Source organism: Lampris incognitus, chromosome 10 (assembly GCF_029633865.1).
Source record: "Lampris incognitus isolate fLamInc1 chromosome 10, fLamInc1.hap2, whole genome shotgun sequence".
In the NCBI taxonomy this organism is placed as follows: domain Eukaryota; kingdom Metazoa; phylum Chordata; class Actinopteri; order Lampriformes; family Lampridae; genus Lampris; species Lampris incognitus.
In genome coordinates, this window is record NC_079220.1 from 26,812,783 (window position 1) to 26,840,042 (window position 27,260).

At 43.4% G+C, this 27,260-nt stretch overlaps 1 protein-coding gene across 1 annotated transcript in view; it reads left to right on the forward strand.

The window, feature by feature from the left end:
- Positions 1–21,765, forward strand: part of ttyh3a (tweety family member 3a) — a 48,724-nt gene extending 26,959 nt beyond the window's left edge. The window contains exons 8-14 of the mRNA XM_056287935.1: positions 7,028–7,083; positions 7,831–7,923; positions 11,775–11,867; positions 12,950–13,086; positions 14,791–14,964; positions 18,746–18,821; positions 21,628–21,765. Of these exons, the coding sequence (XP_056143910.1) occupies positions 7,028–7,083; positions 7,831–7,923; positions 11,775–11,867; positions 12,950–13,086; positions 14,791–14,964; positions 18,746–18,821; positions 21,628–21,699 (701 nt within the window). The 3' untranslated portion in view covers positions 21,700–21,765. The remainder of the gene's footprint in view (positions 1–7,027; positions 7,084–7,830; positions 7,924–11,774; positions 11,868–12,949; positions 13,087–14,790; positions 14,965–18,745; positions 18,822–21,627) is intronic.
- The last annotated feature ends 5,495 nt before the right edge of the window (positions 21,766–27,260 follow it).

Below are 27,260 nucleotides of genomic sequence, written 5' to 3' on the forward strand. Positions count from 1 at the left end.
CTTTGTCTGAGGAAAAGTCGCCAATAGACACAAAGAACTGCCTGTCTTGAAGGTATATGTTCTAAACCAGCTGAGAACCAGGCCAGAAAGGCCGACCCATTTTTTTAATCTCTCTAGCAAAATGTCATGATCAACAGTGTCGAAAGCAGCACTGAGATCCAGGAGCACAAGAAATGACAACTTATTAGAAGCTGTGTTCATATGCAGATCATTCACAACTTTGATAATTGCTGTTTCTATGCTAAGGTGAGATCGAAAACATGATTGATAAATGTCTAGAAGTTTGTTAGATATTTTGAAGTTATTAACTTGAGAATGAACTGTTTTTTCAAGGATTTTGCTGAGGGATGGTAAGTTGGAGATGGGCCTGTAGTTGGCAATGGCTGTCGCATCAAGATTACTCCTCTTCAGAAGTGGTTTAATGACAGCTGTCTTAAGTGCTGCAGGAAATATACCTGGCTGAAGAGAGTAGTTAATAATTTCTAAAACATCATGTGCTAAGCAATTAAAAACTCTTTTTTTTAATTTGCTAGGGAGAGGATCCAAGCAGCAGGTGGAGGACCTGAGCTGCCAAACAATATTGTCTAGACTTTTAAGGTCTAGAGTGTCAAAGTGAGACATAGTGCCAGTGATATTTCGGGAGAACTGGAGGGTAGGTTCATTACTGGCTCTAGAGGCACTAATGTTCTGTCTAATGGCAATAATTTTGTTATTGAAGAATGTAGCGAATTGCTCACATTTTTCAGTGGACAGCATCTCTGATGGATTTGGAGATGGTGGATTAATAAGTCGGTCAATAGTAGAGAAAAGCACTTCACTATTGTTAATATTTTCATTAAGGATTTTAGAGAAAGAAGAAAACTGTCTGGCCTGTTTAATTTCTTTGCTGTACTTGTTTAGTCTATCCTTGTAAATTTCATGGTGAACCTGAAGTTTAGTCTTTCTCCACTGTCATTCTGCCTGGCGACAGTCTCTCTTAAACTGCCTAACAACTACTCCATTTCTCCAGGGGGCTTTTTGTTTTTCTATGTTTTTAGTTTTAACAAGTGCAATGTTGTCAAAGATATTTTGTATTTTTGAGTTGAAGTTGTTAACAAGATCCTCAGTTTGTGATGACATGAGCAGCGACAACTCACTTACAGTTTTCTGAAAGGTTTCAATTTTATCATTATCAATGAAGTGTTTTTTGATCATTCAAGTGCTCTTCTGTTGTACAGGAAAAGCAGACACATCAAAAAATATACACTACCGTTCAAAAGTTTGGGATCACCCAAACAATTTTGTGTTTTCCATGAAAAGTCACACTTATTCACCACCATATGTTGTGAAATGAATAGAAAATAGAGTCAAGACATTGACAAGGTTAGAAATAATAATTTGTATTTGAAATAAGATTTTTTTTACATCAAACTTTGCTTTCGTCAAAGAATCCTCCATTTGCAGCAATTACAGCATTGCAGACCTTTGGCATTCTAGCTGTTAATTTGTTGAGGTAATCTGGAGAAATTGCACCCCACGCTTCCAGAAGCAGCTCCCACAAGTTGGATTGGTTGGATGGGCACTTCTTTGAGCAGATTGAGTTTCTGGAGCATCACATTTGTGGGGTCAATTAAACGCTCAAAATGGCCAGAAAAAGAGAACTTTCATCTGAAACTCGACAGTCTATTCTTGTTCTTAGAAATGAAGGCTATTCCATGCGAGAAATTGCTAAGAAATTGAAGATTTCCTACACCGGTGTGTACTACTCCCTTCAGAGGACAGCACAAACAGGCTCTAACCAGAGTAGAAAAAGAAGTGGGAGGCCGCGTTGCACAACTGAGCAAGAAGATAAGTACATTAGAGTCTCTAGTTTGAGAAACAGACGCCTCACAGGTCCCCAACTGGCATCTTCATTAAATAGTACCTGTTAGAGCCTGTTTGTGCTGTCCTCTGAAGGGAGTAGTACACACCGGTGTAGGAAATCTTCAATTTCTTAGCAATTTCTCGCATGGAATAGCCTTCATTTCTAAGAACAAGAATAGACTGTCGAGTTTCAGATGAAAGTTCTCTTTTTCTGGCCATTTTGAGCGTTTAATTGACCCCACAAATGTGATGCTCCAGAAACTCAATCTGCTCAAAGAAGTGCCCATCCAACCAATCCAACTTGTGGGAGCTGCTTCTGGAAGCGTGGGGTGCAATTTCTCCAGATTACCTCAACAAATTAACAGCTAGAATGCCAAAGGTCTGCAATGCTGTAATTGCTGCAAATGGAGGATTCTTTGACGAAAGCAAAGTTTGATGTAAAAAAAATCTTATTTCAAATACAAATTATTATTTCTAACCTTGTCAATGTCTTGACTCTATTTTCTATTCATTTCACAACATATGGTGGTGAATAAGTGTGACTTTTCATGGAAAACACAAAATTGTTTGGGTGATCCCAAACTTTTGAACGGTAGTGTACAACAGTGATCTGATATAGCAACATCCATGACACAGGGTACAGTAACATTAAGTCCTTTTGATATGACTAAGTCTAGAGTAGGAACCTTATTGTGGGTGGGGCCGGAAACATGCTGAGTGAGAGCAAATGCTTCCAGTAAGCTAATTAGGTTTCTAGCATCAGGGTCTGTTTGATTGTCAACATGAACATAAAAATCACCCAAGATGATGAAACAATCAATCAGTAGAAACTATAGACAGTAGCACCAAAAACTCATCAAGAAAGCCATGTTTAGATTTTGGTGGCCAATCGACAGTAATTATTAAAATTGTAGCATTACAATGTGTAGTAAAAGCAAGGTATTCAAAAGATGTTAATTCCCCAAGGGGGATTTCCTTGCAGCTATAGGTGTCAGAGAAGACAGCAGCTACTCCACCGCTTTTCTTATCAGATCTGGTGGTATGGATGAATTTGAAGCCAGGAAGTGCAGTCTAAATGAACACGACTGCACCGTTTCTATCCAGCCAGGTCTCGGTCAGTAGGGTGAAGTCCAGGTTATAGGTACTTATAAGATCATTAACTAAAAATGACTCATTAGTTAGCAACCTGACGTTTGATAAAGCCATTTTTATTGTCTGAGGTGCATGGCTTTATCGGGGAGTGATAATTGAAGTCTGAGCTGGCAGTAAATTGTTTAGCTCCCTGTATGTTACAGGGCTATTGCGGGGTCTGTGTCTATGGTTTATTATTACAGGAATTAGTATGGCAAAGTGACAGTCATTAGTATAATGGATCGAACTCACCAAAGGACTGGAATAAGTATGGTTTACAACGGAACCAAAATTGAAACCACTCTGCTCCTGTGGACGTCAATTAGTGATGGTACTGTCCGCACCTGTGTTTATAGAAGGGCAATGCCATATCCCCTGAGAATCCCCACAGAAGCCCCCCCAATCACCATGTCCCTGTTTTCCAATTCATTCTAAACATAGCTGTATACAATTTGAAACCACTGATTTGGCCGAAAAACTCCGTTCTCATTTCTGGCTCAGTGGTTATACAAAGAGTGCTGACTACACAAGAAATTGACCTGTGATAGGACAAAGGAAAGACATTTTTAAAAAAAAACATCGAGGCTCGAAGTACACTGGCATTTTCCCATTTCAGGAGCCATTACAAGCCATAAATTAATGGTCCATTTGGCCTCTTGATATTGGCAGACAGGCAGCACGGTGGTGCAGTGGTTGGCACGGTCGCCTCACAGCAAGAAAATCCTGGGTTCAATCCCCAGGGTAGTCCAACCTTGGGGGTCGTCCTGTGTGGAGTTTGCATGTTCTCCTCGTGTCTGCGTGGTTTTCTTCCGGGGGCTCCGGTTTCCTCCCACAGTCCAAAGACATGTAGGTCAGGTGAATCGGCCATACTAAATTGTCCCTAGGTATGAATGTGTGTGTGTATGTCAGCCCTGTGTAATAGTCTGACGGCCTGCCCAGGGTGTCTTCCTGCCTGCCGCCCAATGACTGCTGGGATAGGCTCCAGCATCCCCGCAACCCTGAGAGCAAGATAAGCGGTTCAGAAAATGGATGGATGGATATTGCCAGACAAGTTTATTTTCATTGTCAGCAGCATAATGAAAGTATTTATGAGAGAGCCTGAGCTACAGCAGCTATGTCAGCTACAGCCTCGGTTAGCGGATCAGCTGGAGGGAATCTGTGGCTTCCAATATTTATTTGCTACCAATATTAAGGAACCGTAGTCAAATTCCTTGTATGTGGAGGCCTACATATACTTGGGCAAATAAAATCAATTGGGCGGCATGGTCACGCAGTGGTTAGCATTGTCGCCTCACAGCAAGAAGGTCCTGGGTTTGAACCGCGGGGTTGTCCTACATTGGGAGTCATCCTCTTATGTGGAGTTTCCATGTTCTCTCCGTGTCTGTGGTGGATTTTCTTCGGGTGCTCCGGTTTCCCCCACCATTGGTTTAATTGGTTTCACATACACACACACACATCTGTCGGCTCAGAATTCTTATTTTCTGAATTCTGTGTGGGAAGGAAGTGCACATCACAGTGGCCTGTGGACCACGGTTTCCGTTAGCTGATAAATAGTGGTTTTTGACCGGTAAGATTTATGAAAAACCGGAAAAATAAAAACTTGCTGGTCAAAATGTCCAGTAGGCATGCACATAAAAAAACGTAGCCTAGATATAACATTAGCTACCCCTCACCTTGACATTTCTGTTTTGACAGCGAAACAACCCATTAACAGCCTGCAGTGGTCTTTTCCGCCATAGGGGTCTGCTCTTTAATTGCGTGATACTACCACCTTATTCCTGGCCAAACAATGGGCGTCGCCATGACACCGCTGTCCAGTTTTCTACTTCAATCCGAAGCTGCATTGAATGGAACTAGCTGGGATGGCTTGTAGTTTTACAAATTAAAATAATTCACGAAAAGGTTATGTATGTGGTCGTTTTCATTCTATGGACAAAAAGCCAATGAAAAGCACAGTGATGAGCCGCACCTTAAGTTACAGCGTAACTGCAGAATATTTATATCAGCAGTAAGACCTATGGACGATATTGAGTCAACATTAGGTTTGAAGTTATTGTTATCATAGGTTTCATAACTGAAAGACAGTGTCTAATGTATCCTAAACAGTGTCAAAGTAAATTGTTCTATCAGTTCTGTATTAAAACATATTTACACAAATGATCGATTGATTGCAGAATTTGTCAACAGAATTTTTTAAAGTTATTCAAGTTAACTTGAACAAATATTACAGGAGACGTCATAATGTCATGTGGCACGTTGGCGGAGGCGGCATTATCACAGCTGGCATTATCACAGGAGGCGTATCTGCAGAGCAAGGAAAGAGTCGTTCGTCTCAGTTTCCTGTCTGTATGCCGCTGCAGCATCTGAGTTACAAACTCAAAATATCACTTTCATCAAATTGTATGTAGGAGGGATTTCTCATCACCTCCTCTTCACGTGGCATCGTGGGATACGGATAGATAGGATAGCCAGCTAGGTGGGAGAGAGGGGTATATTTTAAAAAAAAACAGCTTTGTTCATAACGCAACTGTGAAGAGACTACAAGTTTAATCATGCTGTAATCTGACACACCATCAAGGTTACCTGTCGGCTGTGGTATTTTGGACTTCATCTATAAAGATATAGCAAATGTGTGCCCAATTTTAAAGTTGTGGAGCATTTTATTTGAAAACACAGGATTAGCTCATTGGAGCTTCAACATAACAAGGAAAAAAGACTAGACTAGGCTTGGAGTAAAATGGCCACTGCCTAGTTCTGTTATGTGGCTTTTGGCAAATGGTCCAGAACAATGATGGGAAAACATTTGCGGAAAAAAAATGGGCACTGAGGATAAATTTTGGACAATGCAAGTTCCACACCATGTGTGCTCGTTGGTAATAAGAAGTTGTGATGACCTAATTTCTGTAATGTCTGACTTTCCGAGCCGGTGCTTGTCCCTGAAATATGACTTCCACTTAAATTTTAGAATATTTCTGCTTCAACTTGTAGCCCTGCTAACAAGTCCAGCTCCCAGCAGCTGCATCAAGTTTTATTAGCCGGTGTTCATGGAGCTCATTCTGGCTCATTAGCATTGTTTACAGGGCTCTAACACCCCAACTCCTCCCCAAGTCCCCTTTCACACACACACACGCACACACACCACACTGGGGAGTTGTGCTTCAGTTGGTTAAGAAGCTATTGAGTAAGCATTGATTACTCTGGTCCCCATCCAGTATTGACTGACTCTTGCCAAAACAAATTTCAGGCTTTTGGACTGGCTGACCTGAGATGGAACAGTATCCTCCCACTATGGTGCTCTGGTTGCTGGTCCAGTTCATAGCCTGGCCCGCTCCACACACATCCTCACCAGTCACACTGTGCTCTCAGTTCAGTTGCCCCCCCCCCCTTTTCTCCCCAATTGTACTTGGCCAATTACCCTACTCTTCCGAGCCGTCCCGGTCGCTGCTCCACCCCCTCTGTTGATCCGGGCAGGGCTGCAGGCTACCACATGCTTCCTCCGATACATGTGGAGTCGCCAGCCGCTTCTTTTCACCTGACAGTGAGGAGTTTCGCCAGGGGGACAAAGCACATGGGAGGATCATGCTATTCCCCCCAGTCCCCCCCCCCCAAACAGATGCCCCGACTGACCAGAGGAGGAGCTAGTGCAGTGACCAGGACACATACCCACATCCGGCTTCCCACTCGCAGACATGCCCAATTGAGTCTATAGGGACGCCCGACCAAGCCGGAGGTAACACAGGGATTCGAACTGGTGATGCCCATGTTGGTAGGCAACAAAATAGACTGCCACACCACCCGGACACCCCCTTCAGTTGTTGTTTTTAATTTACATGGGTGTCAAGTTTGATTCTTTCAAATGTCGTTGCGATGGCACAATGTCAGCTCCCAATTTCTGATGCCACAGTTGAAACCGTGAACCAATTTACAGTTTTCCAGCTCTGTAATATTTCATCAGGAATATTTTTAGCCAGCTCTTTCATGGAGTTTATAGTGGAGCTGCAAACATCATCTGATGTATTCCCTTGTTTTTCGGTTTTTGTTTTTGTTTGTACAGATATCCTGCAGTATTACCTTGGATGTACTTTGGATCAAGTCAACCCTTTCCAGCAGGTTTGTTGCACATGAAGCTAAGTTGTTTTCTACATGTTTTCATATTCAAGCTGTTCTCTCAGTCCCCTTTCTTCAAAGGTAAACGGGTTGAATATGGATAAAATGTTGCTCATGCTCCAATCTAGGCAGAAATAGATCGCAGTAATGTGTAACTATATATTGGTGCTCATTCCTGATTTCTTAACTAGCTACAAGAATGACGGTGGGTACAGCAACTCACTCCGATGGGCTCTGCAGAATGTCTTTTGCTTTTCTTGATGTGATCAAAACAATACTTTACTGCCTCGCAACAGGAAGATAGAAGCTACCTCCTTATGTCACCATGGTTACACAGGAAAACTACTATTGTGTCAGAGCACATAATGTGTGTTGGAAGCAAGAGATGTCATATCGGAACAAAATACTATTTTAGAATAAAATCTACTCTTTGCTTTTAACAGACTGTTGTTTTTTGGTTTTTTTTTTGCACCCAACCCTCATGAAAGAATTAACAGCTGAGTGCTGCTGAAGCCCAGGCCAAGCCCTGTTGACGCATCTGTACAGAAATAGAGGTTATATATAATGTAAGCTATGTAGCCCAAAGCTACTCAATGTTGATGTTGCATCCCCTGTTTGGCTGACTACAAAGGAAGACACGTGACTGATGGGACGCACTGGGCAATAACCATTGTGGTTCTCAGTTAAGATGTTATTTTCTCAACTGATGCAACATGGTGTTTTCTCCATTATTTTTTTTCTTTTTTCCAGAAGCTTTCAGGGAGCCATAAAGCATTAGTAGAGATGCAGGATGATGTGTCTGAACTTCTGCGCTCTGCCACCAGAGAGTACGCTGAAACGAAGGTGTGTCCCCAGACCAGTAACGGTTACCCCCCCCCCACACACACACACACACACGCATGCATACATAAACTTTCCATTAGCCCCAAAAGCTGTCCTGGACTACTGTTTTGCTTATAATGACAGAATAGGAATGAAGTGCACCTGTTCACAGAAAGGTCTGCTGATGTGCCCACCTGGGCTCCACATTATGTCCACGGTACTGCATTATTCTTTCACCGTCACTTGTCAACACAGTGGTATTGTCCAGCTTGCGGTCCCTCAACAAGGCTCACTGAGGGACAAACGAGAGCTGACGTTTTGGAATAGAGAGAGGAACAGAAAGAGAGGCATACTTCCCCTTCACCGATAGCTGCAAAGAGAAATGTGCTGAGTTGGCGAAAACATTTATATCACGCTGACAGACGCATTTACCAACAGAGCATAATGATTTTTAAGATGAGGAAGAAGCCAGACAGATTTTGAAATCACTCCAAAGCGGCTGTGGTATAATAAAATTAACTTTTTGGTGTACATGGCAGTATGTTGGTGTAAGACAAATTTTTGCCATATTTTCAATATTCAGTCACATGGTTAAACAAATATTTAACCTGTTATTACTGCTCATATCCTCCTAATCGTTCAAGTCAGCACCTCATTAGTCTTATATAATCCTTGCTTCTGCACGTGTATATGTCAAAAGATCTATATGCTTCAGAAAATAGAAACCCTGCCTCTGGAGAGGATGTGGGCAATTTGCACGTATCTACATGAATCTGTGCATGCAACAGTATTTCCATTTCCACAACTGCTTTGCATGTGAACAGAATGAGCTTAAAACGTGATCCAGCAGAGTTTGAATAAGGCTTTATTGTGTATGCCAAGAGCATTGGCAAGACCAAAGAGTTGCTGAGCTTTTTCCTAGGCGGCAATCTCAAAAGTCTACAATGAATGGACCAGAACACATGACACCTCATCAAAACATTTGCTATGTAGGAGGCAGCCCTTGGTAAGTGAATGTGGGAGACATCAGCTTGCTCAGTAATTGCCAGTCCACAGTATGACAGTTAACATCAAAGTACAATTGTGGGGTACAACTACCAATTTTTTTTTTTTATGTTCCCCCTTTTTCTCCCCAATCGAATTTTTTGCCCAATTATCCCACTCTTCCGAGCCGTCTCGGTTGCAGCTCCACCCCCTCTGCCAATCCGGGGAGGGCCGCAGACCACCACATGTCTTCTCCGACACATGTCGAGTCGCCAACCGCTTCCTCTGACCAGACTGAGGAGTTTCGCCAGCGGGACATAGCGCATGGGAGGATCACGCTATTCCCCCAGTTCCCCCTCCCCCCTGAACAGGCGCCCTGACTGACCAGAGGAGGTGCTAGTGCAGCGACCAGGACGCATACTCACATCTGGCTTCCCACCCACAGACACAGCCAATTGTGTCTGTAGGGATGCCCGACCAAGCCGGAGGTAACACGGGAATTCGAACTGGCAACTATCAATTTCTAAACACATAATGTGTCGCACACTTGCCTGTGTGGGGTATAATGGCAAACCACCATGCAGAGTACCTCATCTGTCCATAGTAAATCACTGAAGGTGTTAATAATAATAATGGATTACATTTATATCATGCTTTATCTTGACACCCAAAGTGCTTCACAGTGAAGGGGGTAACTCACTTCAACCACCACCAATGTGCAGCACCTACCTGGGTGATGCATGTCAGCCATTTTGCACCAGAACGCTCACCACACATCAGTTTGAGGTGGAGAGAGAGGAATCATTTAGCGAATTACACAGGAGGATTATTGGGTGGCCAGACGGAGAGAGCCAGGTTGGAAATTTTGCCAGGATACCGGGGGACCCCCTACACGTTGCGATAAATGCCATGGGATCTTTAATGACCACAGTGAGTCCAGACTTCAGTTTAAAGTCTCATCCGAAGGATGGCATCTCCTACAGCACTGTGTGCCGTCATTGCACTGGGATTTTTGTTGTTTATTAGGACCAGAGGGAAGACTGTCCCCTACTGGCCCACCAAGATCACTTCCAGCAGCAACTCAGTTTTCCCATGAGGTCTCCCATCCAAGTACCCACACCTGCTTAACTTCTATCATTCAGCAGAACCAGGGTACATGTTGGTATGGCTGCTGGCAAAGAGTGTTGGCGTGGGCAAAGAAACATCAGCACTGGACTGTTAATGAATGAAAAAAGGTTGTCTGGTCTGTTGAATCCCAGTTCCAATTTCACCACCAAGATGGTGGACTCAAGATTTGGCCTTAACAACACGAGGCAATGGACCATCATGCGTGGTTACAACTGTACAGACTTGTGGGGGAGGTGTTATGGTTTTTTGGGGGGGCAATCAGCTAGTATACACTGGGCAGGGTTTCCATGGATCATAGAAAACCTGGAAAACCTGAAACTTTATAGACTAGTTATCCAGTCATGGAAAACAACTGGAAAATGACAAAATTGATCATATATCTTGGGAATTTTACTGAGGTAATGGAAAATTGTAAAGTTAGGTCTTAAACTTGTATTTGCATGTGCATGATGAGATTGCATATTTTTAGCATAATTTTTAGCTGAGGTCTTTTTTTTATTATTTATTGCACATCAATGCGTGAAGTTTGGGCAGTATGTTCAGTAAGCAGCTAAAAATAATAGTCAATTTAAAGACTGAGGCTTCCACTCAATACTGAATAATATGGCCTCTATGTGTAACGGCTGTCATGTATATCCAAGTAAAAGTCATGGCAAATGTCCTTGAAAAGTTGTGAAAAATTATTTCCTAAAAAAAGTAGAAACCCCAACTTGGTCTGTTTGTACCCATTTATACCCGTAGATCAATGTCTTGATGCCAGAGTGTGCCTTAATATCATACCAGACCAGGTTCATCCATTCATGGCCATCATCCCAAGGGGATTGGTACTTTCACCAAATTAATGCTCCCTGTCTTACTGCAAGAACTATCCAGGAACAGTTTGAGGAACATTCAAGTGAAATGACGTTAATGACCTGGCCACCACAGTCCCTTGCTATCACTCCCATTGAACACCTTTGGCATGAACTCAACCACAGCATCCATAGAGGGAAGCATTTGCCCATCAACCTTGGGCAGTTGTGCAAAAAACTGTTGTCTGTATGGTCAACTTTAACACCAGGACCTTACAGGATCCTGCTGAGTCACTGCCACAACATATGGCCAATGTTCTTGGGGGGCCAAAAGTGGTCCAACACAGTACTGCATATATGTTTTCTATTTTTCTGCTCACTAAGTCACTCTTAGTGCTGACTTTGTACACTGAAGCCAAGCAGATGTTGAACAGTGGAGGTGATGGTCGTTGTTGTCCTTTTTTGGTGAAAACAACCAATTTTCATAGCTTCACAGTCATCTCATCATCTCATCTCATCATCAGCCGCTTCTCCGGGGTCAGGTCGCGGTGGCAGCAAGCTTAAGTAGGGCACTCCAGATGTCCCTCTCCCCAGCAACGCCCTCCATTCATTGTATTGTACTCCATTCATTTCATTGTAGACAACCTTTGTTGTCTACAATTGCTACCAGTAACCAGTACATAGAATTGTTTTTAATGGTTAACAGTGTAAATCTTGCCTTACAGGCTTTTTGAAAAAGTTTTCAGATAAGAATGAAGTTAATGTAAATTTTCATACAGGGAATCTAATGAAATGCTTGTCTCTAATAATAGCTTGACAAACCATCAGGTACATTCTGTTGCTACACGCTTTGGCCATTAGTTGATGTTTTACAGTGGCACAGGACACAGAAATGCATGACCTGGTGCTGGCTCTAGCCCTAAGCCTGTTTAAGTACTGAAGTGCAATTTTTCTGTCATTCTCTTCCAGGGGAGTCTGGAACAGATCCAGGGAGTGCTGAATAACACAGAGATCAGCCTGCATCAGCTCACTGCCCTGGTGGACTGTCGTAGCCTGCACATGGTGAGCTGGAGCAGGAAGGCTTTCCATGGCCATTCTCATTCTAAGGTGGTGTTCTGTCTGGGATAGGAGGAGGGGTTGATAATTGGTTTGTTTCATATCTGTGCGGCACGCTCTCTTTGTGCCAAGTGGGTCCTGCAGTGCATCCACTGCACACGTCAACTCTGATAATGTTTGCCTTTGTGTGCATGAGCTGTGGTGCAGTGCTGTGTGCGCAACCATGTAAGATACTAGTCATGTGACCCGTTACTGGCCATCATTACGCCTTCATGCATTTGCCCGCAGTGTCTTCAAACCAGTGCACACATGCATTTATGACCCTCTCTGGATTTTCTTCTTCTCTCTGTCCTTCACGACCCTGTCTTGAAGCTTATTAATTATTGCATGGGAATTGCAATATCTCCCCTAGATCAATGGATGTATTTTTGTTCTCTTTAATGGTGAATTTAACATGTTAAAGGGAGAAAGCTATCTCTAAAACCCTGCAGTTTGATTTTTAATTGTGATAAATTTGATAACAGACCTGTTGTTTGTAGCACCATCAAATTTATGTGCAAATGAACTTCCTTCCTCCTTTGTAAGGACAACTGTGGGCCTGTCAGTGTTACCTCTTTCTCATGAAAATTGCAGTACTGGAGATGCATTACATTTTAACTTATTTCTCCTTTTCAACATGAATCACTGCACAGATTTATTCATTATTTAATGTCTCGGGTACACAATGTTGCTACTGGGAATAAGATGGGGAAAAAATCTGGGCAGGAAATCCCATAAGCCCATTTCCTGGTGTTGATTCTTACTGTCAGGCCGACATTTTCTCCTACTAAAAAATATACATGCCACGGTTTCACAGCATTAGGCAATTCTAATAACTTTGCCTGTATGATTTTCAGACTATACCTCACTTTCCTTCCCTCGACATGCAAGAGATTTTTCTAGCCTAGTAACCTGTGTATCTCCAAAAATAAAATCTCAGAATATTTTTACATGAAGACTGTACCCTTTTGAATGTATTGGTTAAATGCGATTGGTTATATCCTGTTACAACTAAATCCTTGCCCTCCCCTACCCCACCCCTGCTACAGGCCTATGTCCAGGCCATAACGGGACTGTGTTATGATGGACTGGAGGGTCTTATCTACCTGCTGCTCTTCTCCTTCGTCACCGCTCTCATGTTCAGCTCCATCGTGTGCAGTGTGCCCCACACTTGGAATAGCAAGCGGTAAGATAGTCAACATCTACTGCATACCGTCCTCCTTCCATGAGAGGGTCGGTTGCTGGTGTCACCACAAAGCGTAGGACCCACTAGCAGGGGGATAGGGTGGGGTGGGGCCAGCTTTCTAACTGTGTATCTATGTAGCCCTTTGCTTACAGTAAGAAAGAATTTTGTGGCATATACAGTTTCTTTATTTAGCTAGATTTCATTTTTTGCATTTCAGGGAAAGCAGGGAAATTCCATTACAATGAGGAAATGAGACAATTCTTGCATTATTTGTGAATATACTTGGCCATGTAAGACCTTTCTGTACTTTGGAAAGACTGGCTGTGGTTTTACCATCGGGACTTGGACCACAAAGCTCCAGCTGCTTCCCCAAAATAGATTGTTTCCTGTTATCCCTTTCTAATTGTGCAGAACTGGCCTCAATCTGTCACAACTACTGCCTAAGCTTGTGTCATTTTCTGCTGCAAAATTATGAAATCAACCTGGCTTTTCTCTGCCTATGGGCAGTAGATAGGGTGGAAGGGGTTAGCTCAATGCCCACAAGGGAAAAGTAAATGTCCAGGCATGGCCTGTAGCTCAACTACACCCAATAATTAGCAGAGTCCTCTTTTCCATCGGGGATAAAGGGCGGGTGTGTTTATCAAAAGGTCTCTTCCTCTAATATCAATTAGATCTTCCTTTTATGCAGGCAAAGGCTTAGGCACTACCGGATAGTATAATCAAAATGCAGAGCATTGTTAGAGCACAGACCTCAAATAAAGGCAACTCTTAGAGACCAGGGTTTTCAGAAATGTTTTAAAGGAGGTCACTGAGTCAGCTTACCTGATCTTGTCAGGTAGGTTACTTTCCAGAGCCCAGCAGTCCAACCATAGACAACTCAGTCTGCCCTTAGTCTTCAGCCAAGACTGAAGTGACCTAAAGACCTCGGATCTCAGGCTGCTCTTGGGCTCACAGGGGATGGAGATAGCAGGTTGCAGTGAAAATTCACGTTTGATCCTAAAGATTAGAGTTTAGATTGATATCATTCAAGATAAATGACCTTATATTACCTTTCTCATTTCTCTCTTTGATGCACAGTGTGGTAAATGGATTTTGTGTAGCACTAAATTTGATTCTATGATGTCATCAATTGACTATGCAGGGGAACACCCTGGGATGCCATCAACACTAGAGGGAGACAGGCTCCACGATGTTAGCACTGCTGCACAAACTATCTGTTCTTTTTTTTTTTTTTTTAGATTTTTGTTGTTTGCATTATTGTTGACTTACTTAATGGTGTCTAGTGCTGCAGAGATTAAGTGGTTTCACATGTAGCTTTTTAAAAACAACAGTGAAACTTTTACTCATTCAAACATTTCTGAATGGAACAATGCCTGTTTTTTGTCATAGCAAAATTAGAGCATTTATACTCCTCTTGCACACAGTGAACTAATTACATTATGCTATTTTCAAAGTCTTTGTTCTATCCCATCAGGCCCGGCGGAATGCTGTATCTTCCTCACTTCAGAAAGCAGGAAAATCATCTTTTTCCCCTCCCTTGGGCAGTGTTGAAATTAAATCAAAACGTGACGGAGTATAAACACAAAACGTGACCACGTGGCGACTTTGCGCTGCTCTGCTATCTGTAAGGTAGAAGGTGGGCTCCCTCTGGTGGTGACATCTGACTTGCACCGTGTTGTGTGTTTGTTTATATGTGCTTTGCAGGAGTGAAGAGGACAGTGAAGATGACTCCCTGTCCCACGGAGGCAGGCAGAACCATGAAAACCTGTACCGGGTGCACATGCCTAGCCTGTATAGCTGTGGCAGCAGCTACGGCAGCGAGACCAGTATCCCTGCCGCAGCCCACACTGTCAGCAATGCCCCCGTCACAGAGTACATGTGAGTTACAGCAACTGGAGCTGCTCTGGTGGTTCTTCCTCATTTGTCTTTTTTCTATATGATTTATAACATGTGGCGTGCAAGGGCAGGGCCATTGTAGAGTAAAAGGTGAGGTACCTTAGAGAAGTGGAAGCCTATCTTGGAGAGAAAATTGTCTGCCTTTAAAGACCACAGCCGGTAGTTAGCAAACGTCTCAGAGTAGGAAATTGTTCAAAAATTCTCGGTGAAGCAATTTTGGCCCTATTTTTATCAGTAGGAGCGAGATCATATTAGCTTCACCTTCCAAGTAAAGCACTCCTAAGTTCATCAGTATTTGAGAGATATCGTAACCTGTTAGGAGTTCTTAGCAAATTGAGTTGAGACAAAGACATACTCGTACATTCCGTGGTAGGAGGGAAGTATTGGGAATTCTTTACAATGCAGACTTTATGAAAAGGAATTGACTTAGTCCGAATGGAATATTTTTGGTGGCTGACTTCATCCGAGATTCAAACTCTCCAACATCTATGTCTTGTGCTATCTTGTGCGGAAACAAGTTCTTGCAAATTTATGCTTCTTGGCAACTGTAAAAATGCAACGGCGACGAATTAGGTCCTTGACAAATATTTATCAATAGAATAACAAATCAAACTTTGAGTCCCCTAACATGGCGTCCACAAATGCGCAGATCTGTTCATTTTCCCGACACATGGAAACAAGCTGCCTTCATGCAAGTTGTTGGGTTTCTGGGAGTTGTTGGTGCCATCAGTGGAGCACATATTATTGCTCTAAGCGTGGACTAGAATGCATTTGTGTAGCGCAAGCAATAGCACAGTATAGATACCCAATTTTGGACGGATGCAAAGAATCTGATTATCAGTATAGTTGCCAGATGGCCTGGGTCTATGCATAACTTTAGGGGGCTCAGTGAGAGCGATCTCAAGCTCTTGTTTAAGTGCAGCCACATTCAGCCCTGACTGTCATTTGCTTGTGGCAAAGACTATCTCCAAAAGTCCATGAAATATATATTGAAATATATGGGCAGAACGGTGGCACAGTGGTTAGCGCGGTCGCCTCACAGCAAGAAGGTCCTGGGTCCAATTGGGATAAGCAGCTTGGATAATGGGTGGATGGATGGATATACAGTGCATCCAGAAAGTATTCAGACCCCTTCACTTTCCCCACATTTTGTTATGTTACAGCCTTATTCCAAAATGGATTAAATTCCTTTTTTTTCTCATCAATCTACACATAATACCCAAAATGACAAAGTGAAAAAAGTTTTGTAGACATTTTGCAAATTTATTAAAAATAAACTGAAATATTGCATGTACATAAGTTTTCACACCCTTTGCTATGACACTCAAAATTAAGCTCAGGTTCATCCTGTTTCCACTGATCATCATCGAGATGTTTCTACATCTTGATTAGAGTCCACCTGTAGTAAATTCAATTGATCCAACATGATTTGGAAAGGCACACACCTGTCTATATAAGGTCCCACTGTTGACAGTGCATGTCAGAGCAGAAACCAAGCCATGAAGTCAAAGGAATTGTCTGTGGACCTCCGAGACAGGATTGTATCGAGGCACAGATCTGGGGAAGGGTACAAAAAAAATTCTACAGCTTTGAAGGTCCCGAAGAGCACAGTGGTCTCCATCATTCGTAAATGGAGGAAGTTTGGATCCACCAGGACTCTTCCTAAAGCTGGCCGCCCAGCCAAACTGAGCAATCGGGGGAGAAGGGCCTTGGTCAGGGAGGTGACCAAGAATCCGATGGTCACTCTGACAGAGCTCCAGCGTTCCTCTGTAGAGATGGGAGAACCTTCCAGAAGGACAACCATCTCTGCAGCATTCCACCAATCAGGCCTTTATGGTAGAGTGGCCAGACGGAAACCTCTGCTCAGTAAAAGGCACATGACAGCCCGCTTGGAGTTTGCCAGAAAGCACCTAAAGGACTCTCAGACCATGAGAAACAAGATTCTCTGGTCTGATGAAACCAAGATTTAACTCCTTGGCCTGAATGCCAAACGTCACGTCTGGAGGAAACGAGGCACCTCTCATCACTTTGCTAATACCATCCCTACAGTGAAGCATGGTGGTGGCAGCATCATGCTGTGGGGATGTTTTTCAGCGGCAGGAACTGGGAGACTAGTCAGGATCGAGGGAAAGATGAATGGAGCAAAGTACAGAAAGATCCTTGATGAAAACCTGCTCCAGAGCGCTCAGGACCTCAGACTGGGGCGACGGTTTACCTTTCAACACGACAACAACTCTAAGCACACAGCCAAGACAACGAAGGAGTGGCTTTGGGACAAGTCTGTGAATGTCCTTGAGTGGCCCAGCCAGAGCCCAGACTTGAACCCCATTGAACTTCTCTGGAAAGACCTGAAAATAGCTGTGCAGCGACGCTCCCCATCTAACCTTACAGAGCTCGAGAGGATCTGCAGAGAAGAATGGGAGAAATACCCCAAATATAGGTGTGCCAAGCTTGTAGCTTCATACCCAAGAAGACTTGAGGCTGTAATCACTGCCAAGGGTGCCTCAACCAAGTACTGAGTAAAGGGTGTGAATACTTATGTACATGCAATATTTCAGTTTTTTATTTTTAATAAATTTGCAAAAATTTCTACAAAACCTTTTTCGCTTTGTCATTATGGGGTATTGTGTGTAGATTGATGAGAAAAAAAAGAAATTTAATCCATTTTGGAATAAGGCTGTAACATAACAAAATGTGGGGAAAGTGAAGGGGTGTGAATACTTTCCGGATGCACTGTATGTCACGCTGAAAGGTGCATGTTGTAAAGAAAATTAAACCACAGCATTGTGATTTCACTTTTCAGCTCAAAATGTCAAACGATAGCAGCAGCAGCACATTTTCTCTAAAGAGTCCCAGTCCTTGATGAGAGCGCGTCTAGAAAGCTTCATAACTAACTCCATAGTCTTACTCTAAAGGAGGAATATTAGTCCTAGTCAAACATTTAGTGCAATTCCTATGAGTAATTCTGAGATTATTTGAAAATTACAGGCCCAGATAAGATGAGCATTTTTGAAGCACATCTTATCAAATGCTGGATTTTCTTTAATGGAATCTTGGAACCCTTCTCGGACACATTCCTTTAGCATCACACCTTTCATATGTTGAATAAAGAATAACCATTTCAGCCTGGTTTATACAATCATCAGCTGCTGAACTCGTTGTAGTCAAATTGAATATGCATATCAAGGGCTTTTCCCTGGTTATTTACTGGCAATACATCCAACACCAAAGCCAAAATGGTGATCTCAAACTATATGTGATTAGATACAGGCAGAAGGTAAGAGACAAAACGATGGATGTCCTGTTTCTACAGTGCTGTCCAGGCATGCTGTGGGTGAGGAACATGAGACACCTTATATGCTCTCGGGTCCATGTTTAAGAACCCCCTGGATGGAGCTTAGCGCTCCCATAGAAAGTCAAGTGGTGCCCAGCAGATGCAGCTGTCGTGTCTCCAGCTGCAGGGCCTTTGAAACCCAAGGCCATCGTCAGCCTTATGAATGAAGCTCAGGCTTAGGGAGACCGGGGGAGGGGATCACTCTGAATCTGGCATTTCTGGACTAGACAACTTTGGAATGCTGAGAATCATGACTTAGTGTGTTTCAGTATGTATAGCAAAGTGATGTGCGGGAGAATATGCTTATGTAGCACAGCGTGTTAAATAATGTATGGCTAAACATCTGCACATCATGGATGTACCCGCTTATGTAGCTTAGGTTGTTGGTTGTTTCAGTATGGGTTTTTTTAATGCTGTTTTGCCTTTCAGGGCTCAGAACACCAACTTCCAGAACCCACGCTGTGAAAACACCCCCCTGATAGGACGAGAGTCTCCTCCCCCCTCAGTAAGTACAAGTCTTTGTGTAAAATGCGTCAATCCACAGAACAGCGTGGGTCATTTGGCCACCTCATGTGGCAGAAGGATTGTAATAACACAGATATTTTACCATCCACTAAACAGAACTCAATCACACAGGTTTTTAGGGAATATGTCAGAACAGTGGAGAATTGGCAGAAACGGGCCTTGGATGAACTGTATGCATATTACAGTTTACCCTAGTAACTCCTCTGTGGTGGCTGTGTTTTCTATTTGCCCACCTGATGCAATTCATTATTGTGTACATGGGGTAGAAACATTTCCTGTGTTGTAAGTTCAAGCATTTGTAAGCAAACCTCTATCGTTCTATGACACCGACTGTTCCCTGCTAGCTCAGCCCACCCCGCCTCCCTCGGGTCTGAACCTCCTCTGGAAATCCTGCCTCTTTTCCCCATTCTTCAGTATTTAGCTGGACCTAGATGCTGCTTTTTTTGTCTTTTCTATATTCTCTTGTTTTTTTTTTTCTTTTTCTTCTACGAATCCATACAGTTATATTTGACTGCCGCCAACAGTAACAGTCGTCACAGCTGGCAGTTAAAGCCCTCGGAGAGTTCCAGATCGTTTTGGTAACCTCCCCTCCTGTCCGCTATGCTAACAGGTACAAAAACCCATCCACTTGTCAACTCCATCTGCTGGCCTGTAACCCCCCCACCCACCCACACCTGTAGTAATGCCTCCACCCACCCCTCCCATCCACAGCCAGCCAGAGTGAGCGGATCGCCAAACTCCCCCGCCTCCTGTCTTGAGTCTGGCTGGTGTTCCAGCACCTGACCTCTCACCTGATGTCTGTTCCCAGTGGCCTTTGGCTGCATGCTTCCCCTATCTCCTCCCACCCTGCACTGCAGTGTTAGAAGCTTTAAACCTGTCCCGAGACTCACCGTGACCATCCACTGCACAGCGGTTCAACCTTCAAGTTGGAAAGCCCCTTTGTGAGCCATCTTGATAATCATGTGATTTTTTTTTCCTCCTTATTCACGATGAGATGTTTCGAAAGGGAAAGCTCACTGGGGACTGAAAAAGGGAACATCAAGTCCCTGACTTCAAATGTCCTTTGAGATTCAGTCACTGGGTTTTGTACAAAGAAGAGGCGATGACAGAAAGCCACTTAGTGTTTTACACTGTCTTTTGATTTTTAAGAAGGTGTTATTCTTCTCATTTGTAATATGTGCTTCCTGGTGATAAAACTAAGCTGTCGACGTGCAGCATGTTTTAGCAGCTGTTAAAACAGGCTATATCTGATCCACTTTTATAGACATCGTTCAGTATCTTTCCCTGGCACCCAAGGTAGGTCATATGTTCACACTGAGCTGTTCGCAGTGCCTACGCTTCATCCTCACATCTTCAAAACACTGTCCAGATTGCTAGTAAAGAGTAACCGAAATGACCCAGCCAACACACTGATGTATGGAATCCTTCAAAAATATACCGACATGGAAATAAAATCAGTGGCTTTATGTCAAAATGGCACTTTTTTTTCCCAGAATGGTTTCAAGTGCCAACTTTTTGTGCTTGCGTTGCCTGTATCACAATGTATGCACGTGTGCATCCTGAACAGCTGGTGCTGCCACTGTGCATGAGTTTAGCACAACAGGTCTCAAAATGAGCAACCTCCACTACTGTTGAGCCGATGTTTTCATATGCATTGTTCTGTTTACTCTCACTGTACAAAAGCACTCTGTGGCTGCTGTACAATGTACATTTTGTTGTAAATTTCTTTGACCAAATCACTTGCAAGACTCCAATATTCTATAGATACATAACCTTTTGAGTTAATTATGTAAGTGGTAATAAAAGTAATTTGTGTTTTTTGTATTTTAAAATTAATTTTTGTGCCATAATCTTTTTTCTTCTTCTTTTTTTTTGCCCCCCCCCTTTTTTTTTTCCCTTATTGTATCCGGCCAATTACCCCACTCTTCTAGCCGTCCCGGTCACTGCTCCACCCCCTCTGCATATCTGGGGAGGGCTGCAGACTACCACATGCCCTCTCCAATACATGTGGAGTCACCAGCCGCTTCTTTTCACCTGACAGTGAGGAGTTTCGCCAGGGGGACATAGCACATGGGAGGATCACGCTATTCCCCCCAGTTCCCCCTTCCCCCTGAACAGGCGCCCCGACCGACCCGAGGAGGCGCTAGTGCAGCAACCAGGACACATACCCACATCCAGCTTCCCACCCGCAGACATGGCCAATTGCGTCTGTAGGGACGCCCGACCAAGCCAGAGGTAACACGGGGATTTGAACCAGTGATCCCCGTGTTGGTAGGCCACGCCACCCGGATGCCCCTTTGCGCCATAGTCATACGCTTTTTGTAATTGTGCTAACTCCATTTTTTTAACGTTAGTATTACCTGGCCTCAGTCATGTGCTACTTCCCGTTAGACAGGATCCACGGTCTTCTCTTATTCTCTAAATAATGACAGCCCCACAAACGTCAAACTGGGCTAGGCAAAAGTTCATTTGACGGTATCTTTTGCTGTTTTAGTGTAGTACTATTTTTTTATGCTCTTTCATTTCATTTTTAATTTTCTTTTTTTCCATGTGATGTAGGATGATAATGAGAAGATCCTACACATAATGTCTTTGATTGTCAGTGTATGTGAGAAAATATTGGCTATTTTTCCTGTTGTTGTTGTTGTTTTGTTTTTTTTTTGGTACCATGGCTAATTTATTTAACATAAATTAGACGTAGTACAAAAAACAAGGGTCAGAACGGATTGGAACAAAAGAATTATGACTCCTGACTTGCTGGCGTTATTTTCCATGTCTCCCTATAGTACACCTCCAGCATGAGGGCAAAGTACCTGGCCAACAGCCAACCAGAGGAAACCACCGCCCAGGCACACTAGACAACACTGGACCAGCCCTGCCCCCTGCTCTGACCACTAGTCTCAGTCTCTCTCTCTCTCGCTCTCTCTCTCTCTCTCTCTCTCTCTCTCTCTCTCTCTCTCTCTCTCTCTCTCTCTCTCTCTCTCTCTCTCTCTCTCTCTCTCTCTCTCTCTCTCTCTCTCTCTCTCTCTCCTCCATCAGTAATTCTTTCATTTAGTCAATTTTACCCATCCTTTGCCTTCCTATTCAACCACTGGCTTACACCTTCAGCAAATGTAAAGTGATTTTTTTTTTGACATGGTGGCTGAAGCATGTGTAAAGGAGCCCTCCTTTTCCACTCAGACTGTTTTGTCACAAGTAATGAGTAATAGGCACATACTTGTTTTAGGTTATTTTTAAAAACTTACGTATCTCTCTTTGTTTCACATTATCCACAATCAAAGGTCGGTGTTTATCACTAAAAAGAACAGTCCTGGTGCTGGTAATATTGTGACAGACTTGAGAAATTTCCCTCTCATAACTCAGTGATATGTAATATAACCTGGACAAACTTGGGGATCTTTTTATAATGTCACTTGGCATGTTTTTTTTCCCTCCCCTGAAATCACTTCCTTTGGATTTTTTGATCAAAAAAAATGTGTAATAGTATTTCCAGTATCAGATCTAACAAGACGTTGCTGTGATGAGGACTCTAGAAGTGCTCAGAGACTAAACCTGGTTCCTACTGGTTGTGATTTATTTTTAATATGTCCTGTACTGTACTGTGCTCTGTCGTTACTGTAGGACAGTGTGAGAAATGCCTTATACATAACTAAACACACCTGTGGGAGAAATCCACATTGTAGACATGGTTCCTTACAGAATACAGAACACAGTTTGAACTTCACGTCTGTGAAGACGTCTGAGAGACAGTTCTCAGATTTTCCCAAGACGTTCATTTTCTTTTTTAATGTTGCAGCATATCGGTTCCCTTTTCTTTACTCTGAGTCCTGTCTGGGACTCGCAACCGAACCTGTTAAATTCAGGTCAACCGTCGAGATTTACATTATCCGCTTCACGTTGACACATGCCGGCAACGAGCTTCAACTAAATTGACGTGGGCCTGGCATTGCAAATTTCTTAAATCTGACCACGTCTGGGACCAGCTATCTTGTAGTGTTGCACATGTCTTACAGGTCTGTGATGAAAAGGCCTTGGATCATTTTCTTTTTGGAGCACTAGACCTTTTCAAAGTGGCATTTTTTTTTTTTTATTGATGGAGTTATAAGCCACTAGTTCACATCAGTGACTATAACAGAACCGACGAGTGCTGTGAAGCTGTGAACTTGACCAACATCTTGGCACCCGCTTCAGGGGATTTAGGAACAAAGTTGAGCTGCAATGATGGAGTTGCAGTTGCTGGACAGGCAGAACATCTCAGCAGGAGAGGGACTTTCATCAAGCAATTCAACTTGTTTGTGATGAGTTCCTCCATTTCTGTACCCTATTGAGAGGAAGGGTGGGGGGGATAATGTCTACAACTGGAAGCACAAACATGCCTGCAGCTTGTTTGAGATCAGCCATTACCACCTCAGATCCTGAATCACAGGGTGGAGGAGTGCACTGTGGCATCAACGGCAAAATTATGAGACTTGCATAGATATTTGCATTGCCATCTTCTCTTGCAGAACTCTTGTTTTGTCTGTGCTCCTCTCTATAAGGGAGCCAGTGTATTTTCTTTGCCAGCTGTGTGTCTTTCAACATTCATTCATTCATTATCCAAACTGCTTGTCCTGCTCTCAGGGTCATGGGGACGCAGGAGCCTATCCCAGCAGTCATTGGGCGGCAGGCAGGGAGACACCCTGGACAAGCTGCCAGTCCATCACAGGACCGACGCATTCACACCATTCACAATTAAGTATGGCCGATTCACCTGACCTACATGTGTTTTGACTGTGGGAGGAAACTGGAGCACCCGAGGGAAACCAACGCAGACACAGGGAGAACATGAAAACTCCACACGCAGGACAACCAGGACGACCTCCAAGGTTGGACTACTGCGGGGCTCAACCCAGGACCTTCTTCCTGTGAGGCAACCCCGCTAACCACTATGCCGCCCTTGTCTTTCAACATCATCATTATTCCAAAGTGATTCTACTCATCCTGCAATGCTTAATTTTTTTTCTTCTCTTCTTGATCCGATGGTTTCAAAGAGTCAAGACCTCACCAAATGTTCCTGTGTGGGTCGCTTACATTCAATTATCCTTCCCAACAGGAATCTTAATTTGAATTCTCTCAGCCGGAGAGTCTCTTAAGAGGAGCCGTATGGCTCAGCAGTGGGGTGACTGACAAATGTGTTTTAGCATTTAAGAATGATGGGTAAGAGAAATTTGGCGAGAGCATGCTTTTGATGATGGCCGGGGATATTGGAATCGGATGACACAAGCATTTCCTCCCCCCCCCCAACTCTTCTTTTATAGAGCCACCCGATCTAGGCGTCATTTGTCGGGCTAACCTTCCTCCTGTAGCATGTCGATCCCTCAAAACGTGGAGTGAAATGTTTGTACTACTGTTGCTTCCCCCGGCTTCTCTTATTAACTCTGCATTAGTGACGCGAGAGCTATTTTCTTAAGAGTGTGCCAATGACCAAACACAACCCCCCCGCCCTTTTTTTTTTATTATTTTGGCTATATCTTTTTAATGTTTTCACTTGGGCCTGTTTGTAAAGTTCACAGCCCTCGATTGCCTCAGCAATCAAAATAATTGAAATGAGCCTGAATATTATGAATTGTCATCATGTATGCTCCGTTTAAGGTCTTTTTGCTATACTGATGCAATCTTACTGTTTTTTTTTTAATAGTAGTCATATTCTCTTTGTTCATTGTTATGCAAAGCTGTTGTACAGACTATAAACGTATGCAAAATGAAGAAAAAAACATTGGTGAAATTCTTTTTTTATTTCAAGTATCTTTGACATGATTGTGACAAGCTTTTTTTGCTTATGTCTTTTTTTTTCTTTTTTTTTTTTGCATTTTAGAAACTATCGAAGAAAATGTACCATTTTAATTCATGTGAATAGAATGAAAACATTTAATCTCCCGTTGCTTTTTTTTTTCCTGGCAAAACATGATCACTGTAGGTTTTGTTTTTATACGTCATTTTTTTAGTGATAACTAAAATACTGTACATGATAAACCTGTGGCTATACTGAGCTTGAACACAATTGTTTTGAAAATAAACGGAAAAAAATATCCACTGTAATGCACTGCCTCATTCGCTTCAATGAAGGAAATCAGATCATGCTATTTTACAAAACGATGAATGCCTCTTTTGCTTTTAAGCTTTTTTTTCATTGAGTCACCTGCAGGTCCTGTGTGCTGCATCACAATTCCATGCGGCCTGCAGACAGCCTCAGCAGCGACACTAGGTAGCAGCATAGCCTCACTGAACAAGCTGTGGCTCGTTCCATCAGGTTTACAGCATACACATGAATGCTGCCCAAAATATATAGTGGCATTACTAAACCACCCACTCAGTTCAGTATTCACACTGTATTGCTGTATAGTGAAGTACACAATGTAAAGGATTCATGCATGTTTTCTTATCAGGGCAGTCTGACTCTTACTTGATACTGGTACTTATTTAATACTTGATAGTAGTGTGCAGCAGAGCTGTTATCGGCAGATATTCATATTTGTGATTGTCTTTACACGGTGCATTTTATCATTCCATAATCCTCACATAGTATGATTATGGGAGTATGGGGTACCGGGGCAGTTGCTACAAGCCATCCAGTCTTTGTATAACCAAAGTGAGAGCTGTGTCCGCATTCTCGGCACAAAGTCGAACACGTTTTCGGTGGGTGTCGGACACCGCCAAGGATGTCTCTTGTCTCCAATTTTGTTTGTGATATTCATGGACAGGATCTCAAGGTGCAGCCAAGGTGAAGTATCTCGGGGTCTTGTTCACGAGTGAGGGTAGGATGGAGTGGGAGATTGACATGCGGATTGGTGCAGCATCAGCAGTAATGTGGATGTCCTCTTCTGTTTCCAAGGCCTGTGTTCACGTACCAGGGATTTGCTCACTGACACGATCTGACATAGCTCAATGTAACATAAATATAAACAGATATAAGTCTGGGATTTATGCATATATAAGAGCAGTGCAAGCAAATGTTTGTCATGTGTTCTGCTCTTATGATCTCCGGTTATGTACTCTTGCATACCGGTGCTGTAGTGTGATGCTGGGATGTGTGTCCTTTGGACAGCAGGAGAAAGGCAGCCTTGTGTAGTTTGAACTCTGGGCAGGCGGGAGGTCAGTGTCACTAGCAGGCCTCAAGTCTGGCTTTGTCCACTTCCTATGGACTACCAGCCAGCTGCTCTCCCCCAGATACCCGCATCCCTCTTTAGGAAATGACGGGTCAAACTGAGTATGGACGAATATGAGAAGTGGAACTTCCTGACAACTTTTAACCTGAAGAGATCAGCGGAGACGACTGAAACTTGCAATCCTGCAAGGTTTTTCCAGTGGGATTGGTGATCATTTCTAACCTTTTGTCCAAAAAGCTGGTTTGTCTTTATAGGTAGAGGACTGTAGAGGTGATGTCATATCCCAGGCTCCACATTGTCTGCCTTTGTGGTTGCACAGAGCAGTAAACAAACAAAAGCTCCACTGAGGAAGCCGGGTTTTTTTTTTCTTTTCTTTTACAACCCAGCTTATTGGATGAGGAGAGGCGCAAATGAAATTTCACACAGTCTTACTGATGGGGAAATTGAATTAGCCTGCTCGTTGTTGGATGGGAGGAATGCGTTACTAATGCTTTGAGGTTAGGGGCTGAATGGTGGGAGGGCGGGATGCTCGCGCCCTCTGACCCCCCGCAGACACTTCCTGAATATGTCCGGGCAGTCTGCCAGGTACCCTGCTTCTCCTCCTGACCCCATCTATCTATCTGTCCATCTATCTGTCCATCTATCTATCTGTCCATCTATCTCTCTCCCACAGCCAAGCAGCTGCATGACAGTCATAGCAAGAAATAATGAGAGATTTATGCTGCTCCGAAGAGAAAAAACATCTGCCAGCAAGATGATACCACCTGTCGTTCACTTTCATCACTCGTCTCTCTACACGTGCAGATATAATATATGCACACACACACACACACACACACACACAGACACACACATCGCATGCATATGTGTCATTACTCTGTCACACGGGGACTGGCAAGGCAAGTGAGTTGTGGGTGCAGACTCCAACTCTCACTGAACTTGCATCACTTCTTTTTCAACCAGCACGTTACCCCGTCTCACCAGGCCTGATTAGGCATGTGAGCGCTGAACGCAGACCCCCCCCCCCCCTCAACCTATTCTTTGGTGGGTCTTGCCAGACAAATTGTTCTTCCATGTCCAGGAGGTGATGGGAGTCAAGGAAACCGGATGCATTGCCAGTCTCCTTTATGCCAGTGGCTGAAAGGAGAGGAGGAAGCTGGGTGTCCTGGGTGTCGGTGTGCACATTATTCACACCCGGCCTTCCTCCTTTGTACACATCACCAACAGCAGTCAACAGGGAGCACGCATGCGATGAGGGCTTTATGGAGCTTCCA